This window comes from Pelobates fuscus, chromosome 12 (genome assembly GCF_036172605.1).
Source record: "Pelobates fuscus isolate aPelFus1 chromosome 12, aPelFus1.pri, whole genome shotgun sequence".
NCBI classification, from domain to species: domain Eukaryota; kingdom Metazoa; phylum Chordata; class Amphibia; order Anura; family Pelobatidae; genus Pelobates; species Pelobates fuscus.
The window spans coordinates 78,420,056-78,435,437 of record NC_086328.1 but is presented as its reverse complement, the minus strand read 5'-3'; the positions used below and the strand labels follow the sequence as shown (position 1 = coordinate 78,435,437).

The 15,382-nt window shown below is 46.3% G+C and overlaps 1 protein-coding gene across 1 annotated transcript in view; it reads left to right on the top strand.

Moving 5' to 3' along the window:
- The window catches only part of LOC134579472 (NXPE family member 2-like), a 98,422-nt gene that overhangs the window by 60,846 nt on the left and 22,194 nt on the right, over positions 1 to 15,382 (top strand). The window contains exons 3-4 of the mRNA XM_063438776.1: positions 11,843 to 11,904; positions 12,254 to 12,469. Of these exons, the coding sequence (XP_063294846.1) occupies positions 11,843 to 11,904; positions 12,254 to 12,469 (278 nt within the window). The remainder of the gene's footprint in view (positions 1 to 11,842; positions 11,905 to 12,253; positions 12,470 to 15,382) is intronic.

Below are 15,382 nucleotides of genomic sequence, written 5' to 3'. Positions count from 1 at the left end.
GTATTATAGCCTGTAAACAACAGACAACCACATCATAGTGCAGACAAATATGTAACACAGGAAAAATAGAGAACAATGCGCATATAAAATGTACACTCACAAATATAGAGCCACAGGGTCACCTGGCTCTAGTGATAAACGCCTTGGGATCTTTAAAGGGGATCCACTGCCCTCTTCTTGTATCCTCCTGTTGTCTTCAACTTCCAAATAGGAGATAAAGATGCAAATGGGTCAGTTTTCCATAAATCAGGAAGAAATTTATTGAACAAAATAAACTCAAATAAATCTTGACAAATAAAAACAAAGATTCAAATGAATCAAAATAATATATGTAAAATAGTCTATATATATATATATATATATATATATAAATAGACTATTTTACATATATTATTTTGCCATGTGTACCTTTCGAATGCCCATGTGAACCGTTTTACCATTTAGGGCCAGAGTGGGGTCATTTAGACAGATCATACCTCGAGTGCAGAGTGCGTTTAATCCGACTTGTTAATGTTAGTTATTCACTAAGCTTAGTGAAAACATAGTTGGCTTAAAGATGTTTTCGATTCAAGTTCTTGTGCCCCACAGTTCAAATTAATATTCAAATGACAATTCATGACAGATCACACAAGTTAATAGCCCTACCAATGTCGTCTCAGAATTTTTTTGTTATCTAAGAAGAAATAGAAATGCATATCAACGAAAAATGCTGGCGGGCTAATAGTTCGGACAAGTCAACTGTCAGACGCTGGGCAAGGGGGTGACTTTGTGACATTGGCTTCTTAAAACATGTCCTTGACAGACACCTGACTGTGGGCAGATGAGCGGGAACTGCTCAAGGCGAGAGACGGAGTGGCGGATGGTTGAGAGGGGGCAAGGAAGACAGCAGTGGTTGACGTGGCTGAAGATGCTGGACCATGAGGAGGCTTTGAGTTTGTGTGCTGCTTGTACTCATGGGATCCCATAGGCGTTTGTGATGTGCGATCATGTGCCTACGCAAAGCAGTTGTACCTAGGTGGGTGTTGGACTTCCCACGACTCAGTTTCTTTTGGCACAGGTTGCAAGTGGCATTGCTGTTGTCACAGGCAGACACACAAAAAAAATGCCACACTCCTGAGCTCTGCAATGACGGCATTCTGGTGGTGGACACAGCATGCGTTGATTGGCGTGCTGTCGGGCTGACCCCGGGTGCCGATGCATGCTGTCTGACTAAAAGACCTCCATTTGTTTTAAAAATACATAGGGATAAAGGAGAGAGCGCAAGTAACATGTTTTTCTTTGGTTTTTACTATGTATTGGGGCTGATGTGTACTGTAGTCATTGCAGCCGCCCAGTAGTGATGGGAGTTGAGCGCAAGACTTTTCTTTCTGCATGCTGTCTGACTATGCCAATAGCTCCTTGCGATGACCTCCCCCTGCTTCCAACTCGTCTCCTCCTCCTCTCTGTCTCCCCATCTGAACTTTCCCCCTGTTCTTCTCTTCTTGCGGGCACCCACGTTACATCCATGGACACATCGTCATCATCAACCGCTTCACTTGTATCTGACAACTCAGCAAAGGAAGCAGCAGCGGGTACAACATCATCATCATCATCACACCGTATGTCCATGTGTGTAATGCTGCCTGCCTGAGACATAGACCAGATATGAGTGGCACTGTGCTGTGCACGCTGTAGGCCTGACACACCCGCTTGAAGACAACTAACTGCTATTCAATCTATAACAGTGAAAAAAGTTTTTGGGTTTTAAATGCACGCGATTGTGACACCAGATATGAGTGGCAATGTGCACTAGCAGGGGTCTGCAGGGCACACGCTGAAGGCCTGACACACCCGCTTTAAGGACACTGGCTGCTATTAGCTTACACTGGAAAACATTTTTTCTTTGTAAAAGCACGCTATAGAGACACCAGATATGAGTGGTGGCACTGACTGGGCAAATGGGCACAGTATCCACTGAGCCTGACACAGAAGCTGGCAGACAACTAACTGCTATTCAATTTATTACAGTGAAATTTTTTTTTCTTTTTAAATGTCAAGCTTAAGCTATTGTGACACCAGTGAGTGAGTGGTGGCACTGGGCAAATGGGCACAGTATGCACTGTGAGCCTGACACAGAAGCTGGCAGGCAGGCAACTGCAATTACATTACACAGAAAAAAAAAAAAAGAAAAAAAAGCAGACTGATGTTCTAGCCCTAAAAAGGGCTTTTTGGGGGTGCTGTTCTTACAGCAGAGATCAGATGAGTATCTATTGTACACCACTGCACCCAGCTGGGGTCAGCAAAGTGTTACTTATACAGTGAAAAAAGTACAGCTGCACTGACCTCTATAACTACTTATTTTCTCCATGTGCCATACATATATTCTAGTGATCAGAACATGGAAGCCTCTCAAAATACCGTAGACTTCCAAAATATGATAAATGAGGGAATAGCAGCCTCCATGGAGAAAGCCCTCTCCAAAATGATGGCCTCTAATACTGAAAAGAGGATACCATCAAAAACCCACCAATCCCGACATGACTCAGTTTCCGAAGATTCGGAACCACATAAGAGCCAAGAACCCCCCGCTGGCAAACGCCACTGGAAGGGGGAAAAGGGTCAACAGAACCCAAGTAAGGGTAAAAACTCAGCTAAAAAACATAAGCCCTTAACGGTCGCTACTCCGACCCCACTACTTAACTACTCCTCTGAAGAGGAAGACATGCAGTCCAAGTCTTTAGCCGTTCTAGACGAGTGGCAAGCTGAAAAGTCAGACGGGCAAGAAGACCCTTGGAGTTCCGACTCAGAGTCCCAACCCGGTCTATTACCACACACATTACTGGGAGACTCCCAAGTGACTGACGCGGTGCATAACCCGCCAGAGGACGAAGACGCCATCTTCGACCCTTCAGGCCAGAGATTATTCGATCCACAAAACCTAAGACATCCTCGCTCAGGGGACTGGACACCCCCAGAGCATCTTGCAAAATGTATGCATCTCTGGCTTTGAAAATCCATGGACAAGACAGTTCGCAACAGACTACGTTCCGAATGTCCAAGACCCTCTCTACCAGACCACGTAGCGGAGACACCTGAGTTTGACCAGGTGATGACCACCTTTATGTCCCGCGGTGGCCGTGACCCACGAAAAGGCATGGAGAAAGGTTTCAGAGCAGTCCAGGATAAACTACTGGACTTAGTGGGGCCACTTTTCAGGATCATGTACCTGGCAGATGATGCTCTCACAAAAGCAGACCAATTCGACACGACCATGGTCCGCAAATGGGCTCACGATGTACGGGAGTGGGCACAAAGATGCTTTTGCTTTGCGGGCAACACCAATGCCGCCCTCTCATCCGAGCGGCGCAAAGCAGCTTTACTCCGCATTGACGGAAAGTTGGTGGAATTGGGCACCAAAGAACTAGGTCCTCTGGCACAGGGCAAACTGTTTGGAGACCCCTTTCTCAAAGACTTAAACAAACATGTAAATATATTTACTTCTCTTAACAAAGCTCAATCTTCCATGAGAAGAGTGTTTAGACATAACCCCACCAGGGGTGTTTTTGGAAGGGCTGGCCGCCAAAGGGGCCGTGCTGCCAGCCGATTCTGGCCTTCAGGCCCCCGCAATGCAAGGCCCCAACCTTTCTACCCCGAAGTGGGATACCGTCAACAGTTCTCTTACACCAGAGGGGCAGACAGAGGACGTGGACCACGTACCCGCGGCAGAGCTCGCTTTTCCACAGGTAAGCAATCAACTAATTCATTGTCTTCCCATTCGTATTGCAGGTCGCATCTCCCTTTTCTTTCAGGAATGGCGAACCATTTCCTCAGACAGCTGGATCCTGCAAACTGTACAGGGCTACATCATCGACTTCACGGCCCGTCCACGACAGACGGTCGTCCCATACCCCATCAGATGCTCGACAGAGAACACCGAACTCATTCACAAGGAGCTACAAGAACTACAGGCGAAAGGCGCGATCGAACCCGCCTCCGGACCACAAGGTTTCTTCAGCAACATATTCTTGGTGAAGAAGAAAACAGGGGACTTTCGCCCTGTCATAAACTTAAAAAGTCTCAACGTATACGTTACGTACAGGCACTTCAAGATGGAAGGCATACATCTCCTGAGAGACCTATTACAGGACAAAGATTGGTTCACAAGACTGGACCTAAAGGACGCATACTTCTTAGTACCCGTCCACCATTCCTGTCGACAATTCCTAAGATTCCACTGGCAGGGACACCCCTGGCAATTCACATGCCTTCCTTTCGGCCTCAGCTCGGCCCCGTGGTGCTTCACCAAATTACTGAAGCCCGTGGTTGCTCATCTTCGAGCACAAGGAATTCGGTGCATCATATACCTGGACGACCTCCTACTGTTCTGCTCCGACAAGTCCAGACTGATACAACACACAAGCTATACCATGGACCTCCTATCATCCCTGGGTTTTCTAGTAAATTTCCACAAATCCGTCATTACACCATCTCAAACAGTACAATTCCTCGGATTTGAGAGACTCCACCACAAGCACCTACGACTACCGGCGTCAAAGATCTCAAACATTCGCAAATAACTGCACAAAACCATCCGCTTCCACTCCATGCCCTCGCTCGAATCGTGGCACTCCTCTCAGCTTCTATACAAGCTATCTTCCCGGGCCCACTTCACTACAGGGTCGATGCAACGCCTCAAGGCTTCTTTCCTCAGACAAAACCCATCTTACGATCAACTGATCCCACTTACAGAAGAAGTCAGCTGGTGGCTAGACAGCATGGAAGCATTGAACGGTCGAGCCATCTTTGGGAACACACCCGACATAGTCCTGGAATCGGACGCCAGCCTCTGGGGTTGGGGCACCACAAGCAACTGTACATCAACAGGCGGAGACTGGACCTCCCAGGACCTCCACATACACATAAACTGCCTGGAACTCCTGGCAGGATCTTTTGCCATTCGCAGCCTCGCAAAAGAAAAGACTGACTGCTGCATCCTTCTACGAATGGACAACATCTCAGCGGTCCGCTACATCAACCGCCTTGGCGGAGCGTGATCACGCATCCTGTCAGAGATAACAAAGGAGATTTTCGACTTCTGCTTACCCCGCAACATCTCCCTCAAAGCGGAATATCTCCCGGGGGACACGAACCTCACAGCGGACTGGTTTTCACGACACTGGTGTCCCAGCGATTGGAAACTGGATCCCCAAGTATTCCAAAGTCTACAACAACATCGAGGTCCATTTCACCTAGACCTATTTGCGTCTCACAACAACAGGCAAACAAGGACATATTTCAGTTGTTCTACCGGACCCGGAGAGCGAAGCAACGGATGCATTCCTCCAACCATGGCTGACCACGGGGGCATATGCCTTTCCCCCATTCGCCATGATAGCCAGGACCATACACTACCTGAGGTGACAACGAGTGTCTCTTCTACTCATCACACCGCTATGGACAGGACAACCATGGTTTCCAGACCTCCTAGCCCTATCTTACCGGGATCCCCTCCTACTACCCTTACACCAGTATACCCTCAGGGATCCGAAAGGGAGCCCCCACCTAGTGATCCTGGCCAACCGACTCTATCTGGTGGCCTGGACACTTTCCGGGGTGCCTGGCAAGTCGGTGAACTATTGCAGGCTGCTAAGGACCTCCTATGGGACTCATGGGCTCCAGGAACCAGAAGATCCTACTTGTCCGCTTGGAATTCCTGGTCCGATTGGTGCACAGAATTTCGATCCATTTACGGCCTCTATCCCTTCCATTTTAAACTACCTAACCCATCTGTTCTCAACAGGACGATCATACAGGTCAATTAATGTGGTCCGTTCCGCCATCTTGGCGGCCCACGTCCCTATTATAGGGATCCCAGTAGGTAAAGATCCACTGGTATTTAGACTTCTCAGGTGCATCCGCTTACAACGACCCCCCGCACCTAAATATTCACGACTTTGGGATGTCGAGATAGTTCTACGCTTCCTGAGGGAATGGCCGACCAACGATAGACTCTCACTTCGACAACTCTCAGCAAAACTAACGATTCTACTCTGCCTGGTGTCCTTCCGCAGAGTATCAGACGTCCGGGCGATTGACATAGACTCATTCTCGGTCTCCCCAGAGGGAGTCACTTTCCACATATCACACCGCACAAAATCGGACTCTTCTACAGTTTTCTACCCTTTCTTCACCTCCGGCCCACAACTCTGTGTCGTATCCACTCTAAGACGTTATGTGGAGATTACGCTTCCGATTTGGACACCTCCTACCGGACAACTCCTCGTGTCATATGTTCGACCACATGTCCCCATCACTTCCACTACACTCGCCAGATGGGTTCGCTGGATACTATCATTAGCAGGCGTGGACGCTTCTTTCGGGGCCCACTCGGGACGAGGCGCAGCTGCCTCCTCAGCCTTCACAGCGGGCACCTCCTTATCGGACATCCTACGCTCCGCGGACTGGTCGAGAGAATCTACATTTCGCACCTTTTACTTTCGGCCGAACTCCAACGCGGCCATGTCACTATTACTACAGCGTTAAAAATGCAAAATAGAAGCCTCCTGTCATGTGATAAAATTGAAGTTTATGCTAGCGTCAGTGTACTGATAATCTTAATTTTAATAATGACAAGAGGCTAGTATTTTCCCTCCCTTTCCCACGCGGGGAAGATGGAACTGTTAGAACTATAACTGCAGTTTTTCTTCCTCTTATTGATCTTATATCTGTCTCTACGCTATCCCTTCACCAACCAGGGACAATAACTGTTATCAATTGATTCTATCATTTACTTATATGTTGTTAATACCATTGCTGGGTCACTGTCATTATAACAACCAGTAAGAGACCAGAGTCTAACCCATTTCACACTCTCATTTCAGTTTAACTTCATCAGTTTTTGGAGTTTCGAGAGCCACTTTGGCGAACTGCCAGGACGACTACCCCCCATGAGGACCGTCTCTTCTTACACACTCATCTGTTGGTGTTGATTGCAGTTTGATCATCACACTACTGGTCGTTCACCGTTGTGCCTTCCAGATGTCGTTTGATTAACTTTTCTCTATGTTACGATATTGCACTTTCTCTGTTACGATGTCGCTAACTGAAAGAGGAGGAGGAGCGTATTTTCTGGGAACACCTTACTCCCTATTGCATTTTTGATTGGTTAAACGTTTACTTTCTTTACTGCTGTGGAGTTTAGTAAAGAGAGATATGCTAAATACTCGCCTCCTGTCATTATTAAAATTAAGATTATCAGTATACTGACGCTAGCATAATCTTCAATTGTTAAAACATCCAATGTGTCTAGGACTTTATTTTATAGTTTAGTGTATAGTTTAGTTTTTAGAACTTATAAAACAATGGTTTGTCAAGCTACAACTTTGCAAAATTTGGCATGTTGAGATTGCAACTTTAATTTTACAACATGACCGGAAGCTTCACATTACTAACTCCACACAGCAGCAGAGAAACACATAGAAAAAATGGTAACCAATCATAATCAAGCATAGATAAGAGGCACATGACACATAAGCAACGTCCTTTTTCTTTGCTGCTCCATCACAAGACAAGTGTTTTTTTGTTGTTGCATGTTTATTGCATCTTATACTGTATTGAGTTATTTCTTGATTGCCTTTTTCCCTGTCCCTTCCTACTCTCGTTTGAGGGTTTTTCTGTGTGTCTCACGTTTCCTTGGGCTCCCTCCTTGCTTTGGGACCCCCCTGAGACTCTTGTTCTGTCTTGTTCTGTTTTTTCCCATATATATTGATTCCTGTGAGCCCCCCTTACCTTCCTTCTACACGGGGTCTTGCTCTCCAGGCCCCTCTCTCCACGATCCGAGTGAGGATCGTTCCCTCCACTTGAGCTAAGGTACAATGCTGGCCACTGCCTCTGATATGTTCCCGGTAAAAGCTGCAAATGTCCTGGGACAGGTTCCGAGTTCATGCTACCAAACAAAGGCTTTCGTTCGGTACCACTATTACTCTCTTGCATTAGGCTTTTAAACATCGGCCTGCATATCTACTCCTCTACACGGCATCTTTGTCAGGTTGGTGTTGGTACCTGCGATGTGTGTGCCAGTGGGTTTAACCTGAGTGAGCTCCCTAATTCGTGCTTCTGAACAGGGCCTGTGCATGCAAGCTACCGCTACCTGGGTAAGCCCCGGCATTAATATTCATTTATAATTGCATGTGGAGTAAATGGACACCCTCCTGCCTGACCCCTTCACTTGCCAATTCTGCCTGATAATTCCCTCAGATTGCCCATACACCTGCCGATATGTCCCATATAATGTACTTTTGTGAGCCTCAATTGTATCTGTGTACATCCTATTATGGAGACCCCAATGGACCTACAGGCCATGATTGCCGAGGCTGTGGCCACTTCAGTGGATAAGGTGCTCATTAGGGCCTTACTCTCCAGGCTGGATTCTCCTAAATGGGTCTCGAAGTGGTCACAACAAAAGGTTGCATCGGACAACAAAAGGTTGCATCGGACTCCAAGGAGTGCTCCAGATTGGCAGAATGCCACTGGAAAGGTGAAAGTGCTAAGCCACAGACTACCAGAGGCAAGATGCCTGTGATGAACTCACTCTTTAAAGACTATGATCAACTAAGCTCCTACCTCCCTGTCCTTTTTCACAACCCTTTCCTAACCCTTTAGAGCTGAAGGGTCCAGACGCGATTAGCAGGACAAACCTAAAACTGCTCTGGAACTCTGGCCCGACCACTTAATTTGTGATCTTCTTGTCATTTTTTCCCTTTACTTTCCGCACTTTCCCAATGACCCAGAAAAGTGCTTTTTGGAGGGAAGCTTCTGTCCTCAGAAGGGAACAATAGCTCCTTAACACCACCAAAGAGCTCCTATTTTACACTGAGATATTACACCTGGTAAATTAGAGGATTGACCCAGACTTTGACTGTGTAGAGTTTGGACAATTCTGCATGGATCCGAACACTATTTTCCCAAAATGGGCGCTCGGATCTGCCCTTCAAAATAACATATGACATATGGGGGTACCGTAATGTTTAAGAGATGTTTTGGGGGTATTACTATGTTGTAGTTTCTGTGCCCAGGAGATAATTAGTTTAGCGGTTATCAGCTCAATTATCTCCCAGACACACACCTGGGCGGACTTAAGAATTCATGAATAGAGACCCCATGCTGGTGATCTGTGTATAAATAAATAAACCAGTTCTTGTACCCTTCATCAAGTCTCAACTAATGTTTGGGTATGCGGGCGTTATAAGCACTGCTTCACAGCGGAGGTGCCACTCTGGGTACAGGTGCTCCATTACAACACTCCTCAGGTGCAAACCAATCCCACAACAACCGGCTACCTGGCATATGCTTGACCCCTCCTCGGACTAGGAGCGTAACCTATTGCATTCAATGTCGATACTGTATGAGTGGCAGGCTGAGGCCTCAGATGATGGGGTGTGGGGCTCAACTTCTCATGACTCTAACACTGCTAAAGCACCTTCCTGGGTGATCCCCCAGGGCCAAACAGGACAGAAGGTGCAGAACCACCCTCCTTTGAAGACGACTTCAAGGTCTTCCTGGATGCTTCAAGTGGAAGAATGTTTGATCCGAGAAACATCCGCCGGGGGACTGAACGTCTCCTGACCACCTGGCAAGGTTCATGCATTTCTGACTGTGCAAATCATTGGACAAGGAGGTGCATAAACGGATGAAATTGAAATGCCCTTACCCCACACTGCCTGACAAGGTTGTCTTAAGGGAATTTGATCTGGATGAGGCTTACTGGGCATTATCATGGGCAATATCCATGGATCGCTGAGGATGATGTGCCAGAGGGTGAGAACTATGATGGCCCTGGCCTGTTGTGAGAGGCCTTTGAGGATTACATTGATTTTGGAATTCCTGAAGAGTTTTGAGTCTGGGAAATCCACAGTGATAGGAAAGTCATGCTGGATCATCATGGAGCTGCCAACCCGGGTCCAAATCTGAGCCATCTGGCTGCCAGGGAGTGGGAACTGGAGCAAGATTACCAATGACTGTTCGACTCGGTTCAGCAACAGGCCCTCGAAACTGATGATTTGCTGGACTTTACAACCATGGGAAGGAGAGTGTCAATCTTTGCAGTGGCAGGTTGTGTTACCAGGAGCAGAGAGTTTCGGCCTCCCTCCCCAGCGACAGCAAGAATTACCGGGAGCGGAAAAGGTAAGTCCCTATACCCAGCAGCAGTTTGTTTTACAGGGAAAGGTGAGCATCAACCTGCCTCCCCAGTGGCAGTCGGTTCTACCAGGAGTTGAGACGGTCAGTTTCCCTCCCCAGTGGCAGTTTGTTTGACTGGGAGCAGAGATGGACATTGTGTCCATTTTCCGTCACAGCAATAATGTTCTCTGATGGCAGTGGCCTCTTTCACCAGGATAATGTATCCTGCCAAACTGCAAAAATAGTCAAGGAATTGTTTAATTAAGAAAGGGCCTCCAAATTCCCCAGATCTTAATGTGGGATGTGCTGGAACAACAAATCCAATCTTCGGATGAACCACCTAACAACTTGCAGGACTTAAATGATCTGCTGCTATTGTATCTGTGACAGAGAGCCCATGACACATTCAAAGGTCTTGTGGAGTCCATGCCTTGACACATCAGACCTGTTTTGATATCCTACATGATATCAGGCTGGTGGTTTTAATGTTGTGGCTGATCAGTGTACAACATGTCTCTCAAGTGCCCTATATATCAAAGACAATCCCTATTTGGGCCCAAATCCCTCTTTTCAATTCAAATGTTCCTATTTTCTAGGAGCTCCATATTGTTTGTGTAACATGTCTTTAAATTACATGGACTGAATTGTAAACACATTTATTGTAAACAGGATATATTATTCTTGTTCGGAATTACATTTTTGTAAGTCACTTTAAACAGGGGGACAGGGGCTGGGATAAGTGGGTCTGTAGTAGGGGATAGGTAGATAGGGCTATGGTGGTGGTGATAGGGACAGAAGTGAGGGGAGAGGGGCTGGGGTTGGAGAAATATGGGCTGTAGTTGGGATTGTGGCTGTAGTGCGGGGGGTTGTAGCTATGATTGGAGGATAGGGGCTGTGGTGGAGAGGAATAGTGTCTATAATGGGAGGACTTGGATTGTAGTGTGGAAGAAAGGGACTGAGGAGCTGCTCATAAAAAGTTTCCCCCACCTTGGGTCAGGGAGGGGTAACCTAATCCCTGGTTGCAGTGGGCGATATTGCTGCCTGCACCCCAATCGGGTGTAATTGTACAAACGAGTTGCCCTGATAAGCAATGACAATGCTGTGATACAATATTGAGCAAAGGTCCTGCCGGCTTGCCTGGCCCCATGACAGGAGAATCGACTGGCCATTGAGGGAGGTCTTTGATCTCCCTATCGGCCATGACGCCCCTCAGTTACCTGCTACCCTGAGACCATGGCCTTATGCCAAATCTGGCCATGAATACAACTATGCATTTCTAATGTAATAGTATTCAAGTAACTATTTAGATTCTCCCCCCCCCCCCCCCCCCCCGCCCCCACAAGAATGAATAAATAATAAATAAATAAAAAAATAACTTGTGCGGGTCTCTGTGTGGTTGTCAGCCTCTCCAGCTGAGATCATTACTCCCGATAATGGCCATTTGAATGCTTCCTCATAGCAGTCTGAGGATACAGTTAGAGTTAAAGCCACTAAGGGTTGCTTAAAGTAGAATTTTAAGCACTGCCATTTTACAGCCTGCAGGGAAATGTTCTATGCCCTAGAACCACTATATTAAGCTGTAGTGGTTTTGATACCTATAGTACCTAGATATTAGGTTGTTTTAAGTTGATATTTGTGGTTTTAAACTGCTAAAAACTGAACTTTACTTTCCTTTTCAAATTTAAAGGACAGATATCAGATTGGAGATTCCAAATGCATTTGGAAACATCATGGTTGTTAACTGCAGTAGTAAGTATCATGTTCATATTTCCTTGAAAAGAAAAGTTTATTTGTGTTTGTTTAAACATAAATATTGGCCTTGCAGATAATGACATTTATATTTTTAGGGCTTTGGAAATATATGTGCAAATTTTAGTAATTTATTTGTTGGAAAGTGAAAAATTAATGATATGCATTGGGGGAAAAAAAAATACGCTTTCTATGACAGAGTTTCTTTTTATTTTTGTATTGCCTTTCATTTCTATTTCTATGTAGATCAGTGTTGAAAGTGTCAATGCTGCAATACGATATTTAGTAAATACTGGGGTCTGAGTATATAAATAAGTATTTATTTATTGATCTTGTTTATATTTTTAAGATAATTTGATCTTAAATCCAAGATGCAAAATTGGAATGGAATTAAAATACCCCAGTGGACATTTTATAAAAAATGCATGGTATCCAAATGGTTGCAGTATACAGACATATCGCAGTACGGATGAACTGAACCGATGTATGCAAGGAAAATTAATCTACCTTTTTGGAGACTCAACTTTAAGGCAGTGGATCTACAACTTGCAGAGCAATGTCAAAAGTAAGTTGCTTACTTTGAATATGTTTTCATTATTCACATTTTACTTACAGGGTTATTTATAAAAGGTCAACAAGGATATAGCAGAGCTCATATACCCTGGATGGGTATCTCCACTTGAATATCCTTGAAGCTGGAAGAAAGCACTGTTTAGTGATATAGCCCTTATTCCCCCGTTACAAATTGCTATTTGTAACTGGCCCTTTAAATGATAAACTGCCATTTATCACTGGGCATTGGGGAAGCCTGTTTGCCAGCCTCCTTCCTCATGACTATGGCCCCTGGAAGATTGTGCCCCTGAAAACTTATTAACTTTTATTGGGTGTGTATGGCCCTTTAAGAACCGTCTGGGGACATATTGTGACTTTGGTGAACCATGCCCCTTTAAGACTATGTCCCCAGACCTGCAAAATAACTTGTTCCTGACTTTCTCCCACTTGGTTCAGTAAATAGGGCTTACTGAACCAAGTACCACACAGGCGGACCACCCAGAAGTGGAAGTGTGCAGGCAATTTACCTCCCAGGCTGTGAGGTTACTGCAGGTTAATTGCCGACCGCTGGGTGGCCGCCATTCGACAGTCGAACACGTGGCGGCGGCCATCTTTGTTCATTCGAACGCGGTCAGCGGTGTATGCTAAAGATTCTGTGGAACTAAAATCGGATGCGCAAATACACGAACATCGCTGACCCTTACCTTCTTCCATACTGAACTTGCAGCTCCAGAGACTAAGTCCTGTTCGAAGATGGGACTTAGTCGTTTTTCTGCATGAAATTGACCGACCGCACAGCCCAAATCTATGGAACTGTTTTGGGCAGGAAATTGTGCTTGCGGTCGGTCATAAAGGACTTCCACTTAACTTTTGATCCGCTGGAGGGATTTGTATGATTTATGGAGATTGAATGTATGGTTTTAAAGTTACAGTGCATGTGTAAAAACTGTATTTTTACTGTCTGTGATAATTATGTTAAACCATAATTATATCACAGACAGAAGGGAGGATTTTGTGTGTAATTACTGGGAGTGGTTTCAATGATGTACGTGTATGATTGGTTGTTTTGTCCCTCCCTGTGGGTGGTCCTGTATTTACAAAATGGTAATAAAAACCAGGCTGGGTGTTCCAGCACTTCAGACGTCTTCTTGACCCTCAATACGTAGCCTTGTCTCGTTATTGGAGGGAACTGCTATATCACATTGGGGATTGCTATGTTCTACATACTCCCCTGAGCTTTAATCACTTAGCTCTTTTAAGAGCTTGTTCCGGATACGCTGTCCTGGAGGAGAGGTCTTCCCCACACGGTCCTGGAGGACAGAAGCCGATCTCCACACATCAGATGACACTTAACGTTGGGACAATGCCAAAGTTTAATGGGACTAGGTGGTCTTTTATACACAGACCCCCAGCAGGGGGTCTCCATTGTCCACATAGGTAGTCACTCCCTGGTGTCTCTGTGTCTGGGAGATAATTGAGTCACCTCTTGGTAAATACAGAATGTCTTATAAAAAAAAAAAACACAAGTAAAACAACCCACAGGCGGGGCCTGACTGGCAAACTAACAAGACGCACTCAGCACGAGCTCCTGCTGTTTGGGCTCGAATTCTGCTGAAATCCTGGGGTACAGCGACGAAAGTTACCCACTAAACAACCCACTGGACTGGGGAAGAAAGCACAAACCTGCTGACACCTCATTCGACAACCGGCATGACCGGGAACCGCAGCTGCAGAATGAGGCCTACCAGAGGAGACAGGGAGGAAGAACGGCCGCCTTCCTACCCAAGGCTGAACGTCTCAAACGAATGCAAACCACCACCCCCCTATGGACTGGCGGGGGTTATCCCGGTCCCCGCCAGGCGGAGTGCCCCAAACACCACACTACACGACGGGCCCTGCAACTGCACTGAGCAATGTGGAACCGAGGGCCTCCAAGATGGCGGATTTACACGCGGCAATGCAAAACAAGCGGCAACAGCAAAATGCTACAGTATATACCTGTGGACGTACAGGGGACCCCCTGGCAGCAATCTTCGACGACTGCTTTTGGGCAAGCTGATGGCGAGCTTACAGCCAGTAGCACCTCGCCGCGAACTACCCTAGTGGGATGAGGCCGTAGGCGAAAGGAGGTTTGGAACTCCTCTTCAGGGCACCACTAAGCCCCACGCTACCGTATCCCACATTACACGCCTTCCCAGGCCGAGAGCAACAGGGCACAAAACCCAAAGGTGCCGGCCACACAGGCGGAGAGCAGCGAAACGAAGACCCAGCTCGACTACCAAGACTCACCGCACCATCCCGAAAGGATGGCCTATATACAAACCTTTCCTCATGACACTCCTTACACATAGGGGCAGCATCCTCAGCTTCCTCAAACCACATTTCTGGCTCATGTCATCGGGGTTATGGAACGCGGGAGGTTCTCCGCCCAGGCTCTTGGCATGCCAAACCAGTTAAAGAGTTAATACAAGCTTCTCATGACTTGTCCAAATAAACAATAGATGTTATATGATTAAATTTTGTATGGTATTCTTCTTTTTGCCCACTTTTTTTACAGGCCTACTGCTCTGTTGGTTCCGGCACACCACAACCGACTGGTGTCATTTGAATATGTCTATTGGTTATGATATGCTATGTTACACTATCATCACGGCTAGATTTCCCCGACTACAAATGTAAGACTTTGGCCTGTAGTTGTGGGAGGGGCTTGAATTCCCTTAAAAGGGCTGTCAACCCTCTCCCACCTTACCATGGATAGTCTGGCGAGTCACCCCTCCCTCTATTTATATCACCCTCTAAGGTGGGCCCACTTTTTTTTACAGGCCTACTGCTCTGTCGGTTCCGGCACACCACAACCGACTGGTGTCATTTGAATATGTCTATTGGTTATGATATGCTATGTTACACTATCATTACGGCTAGATTG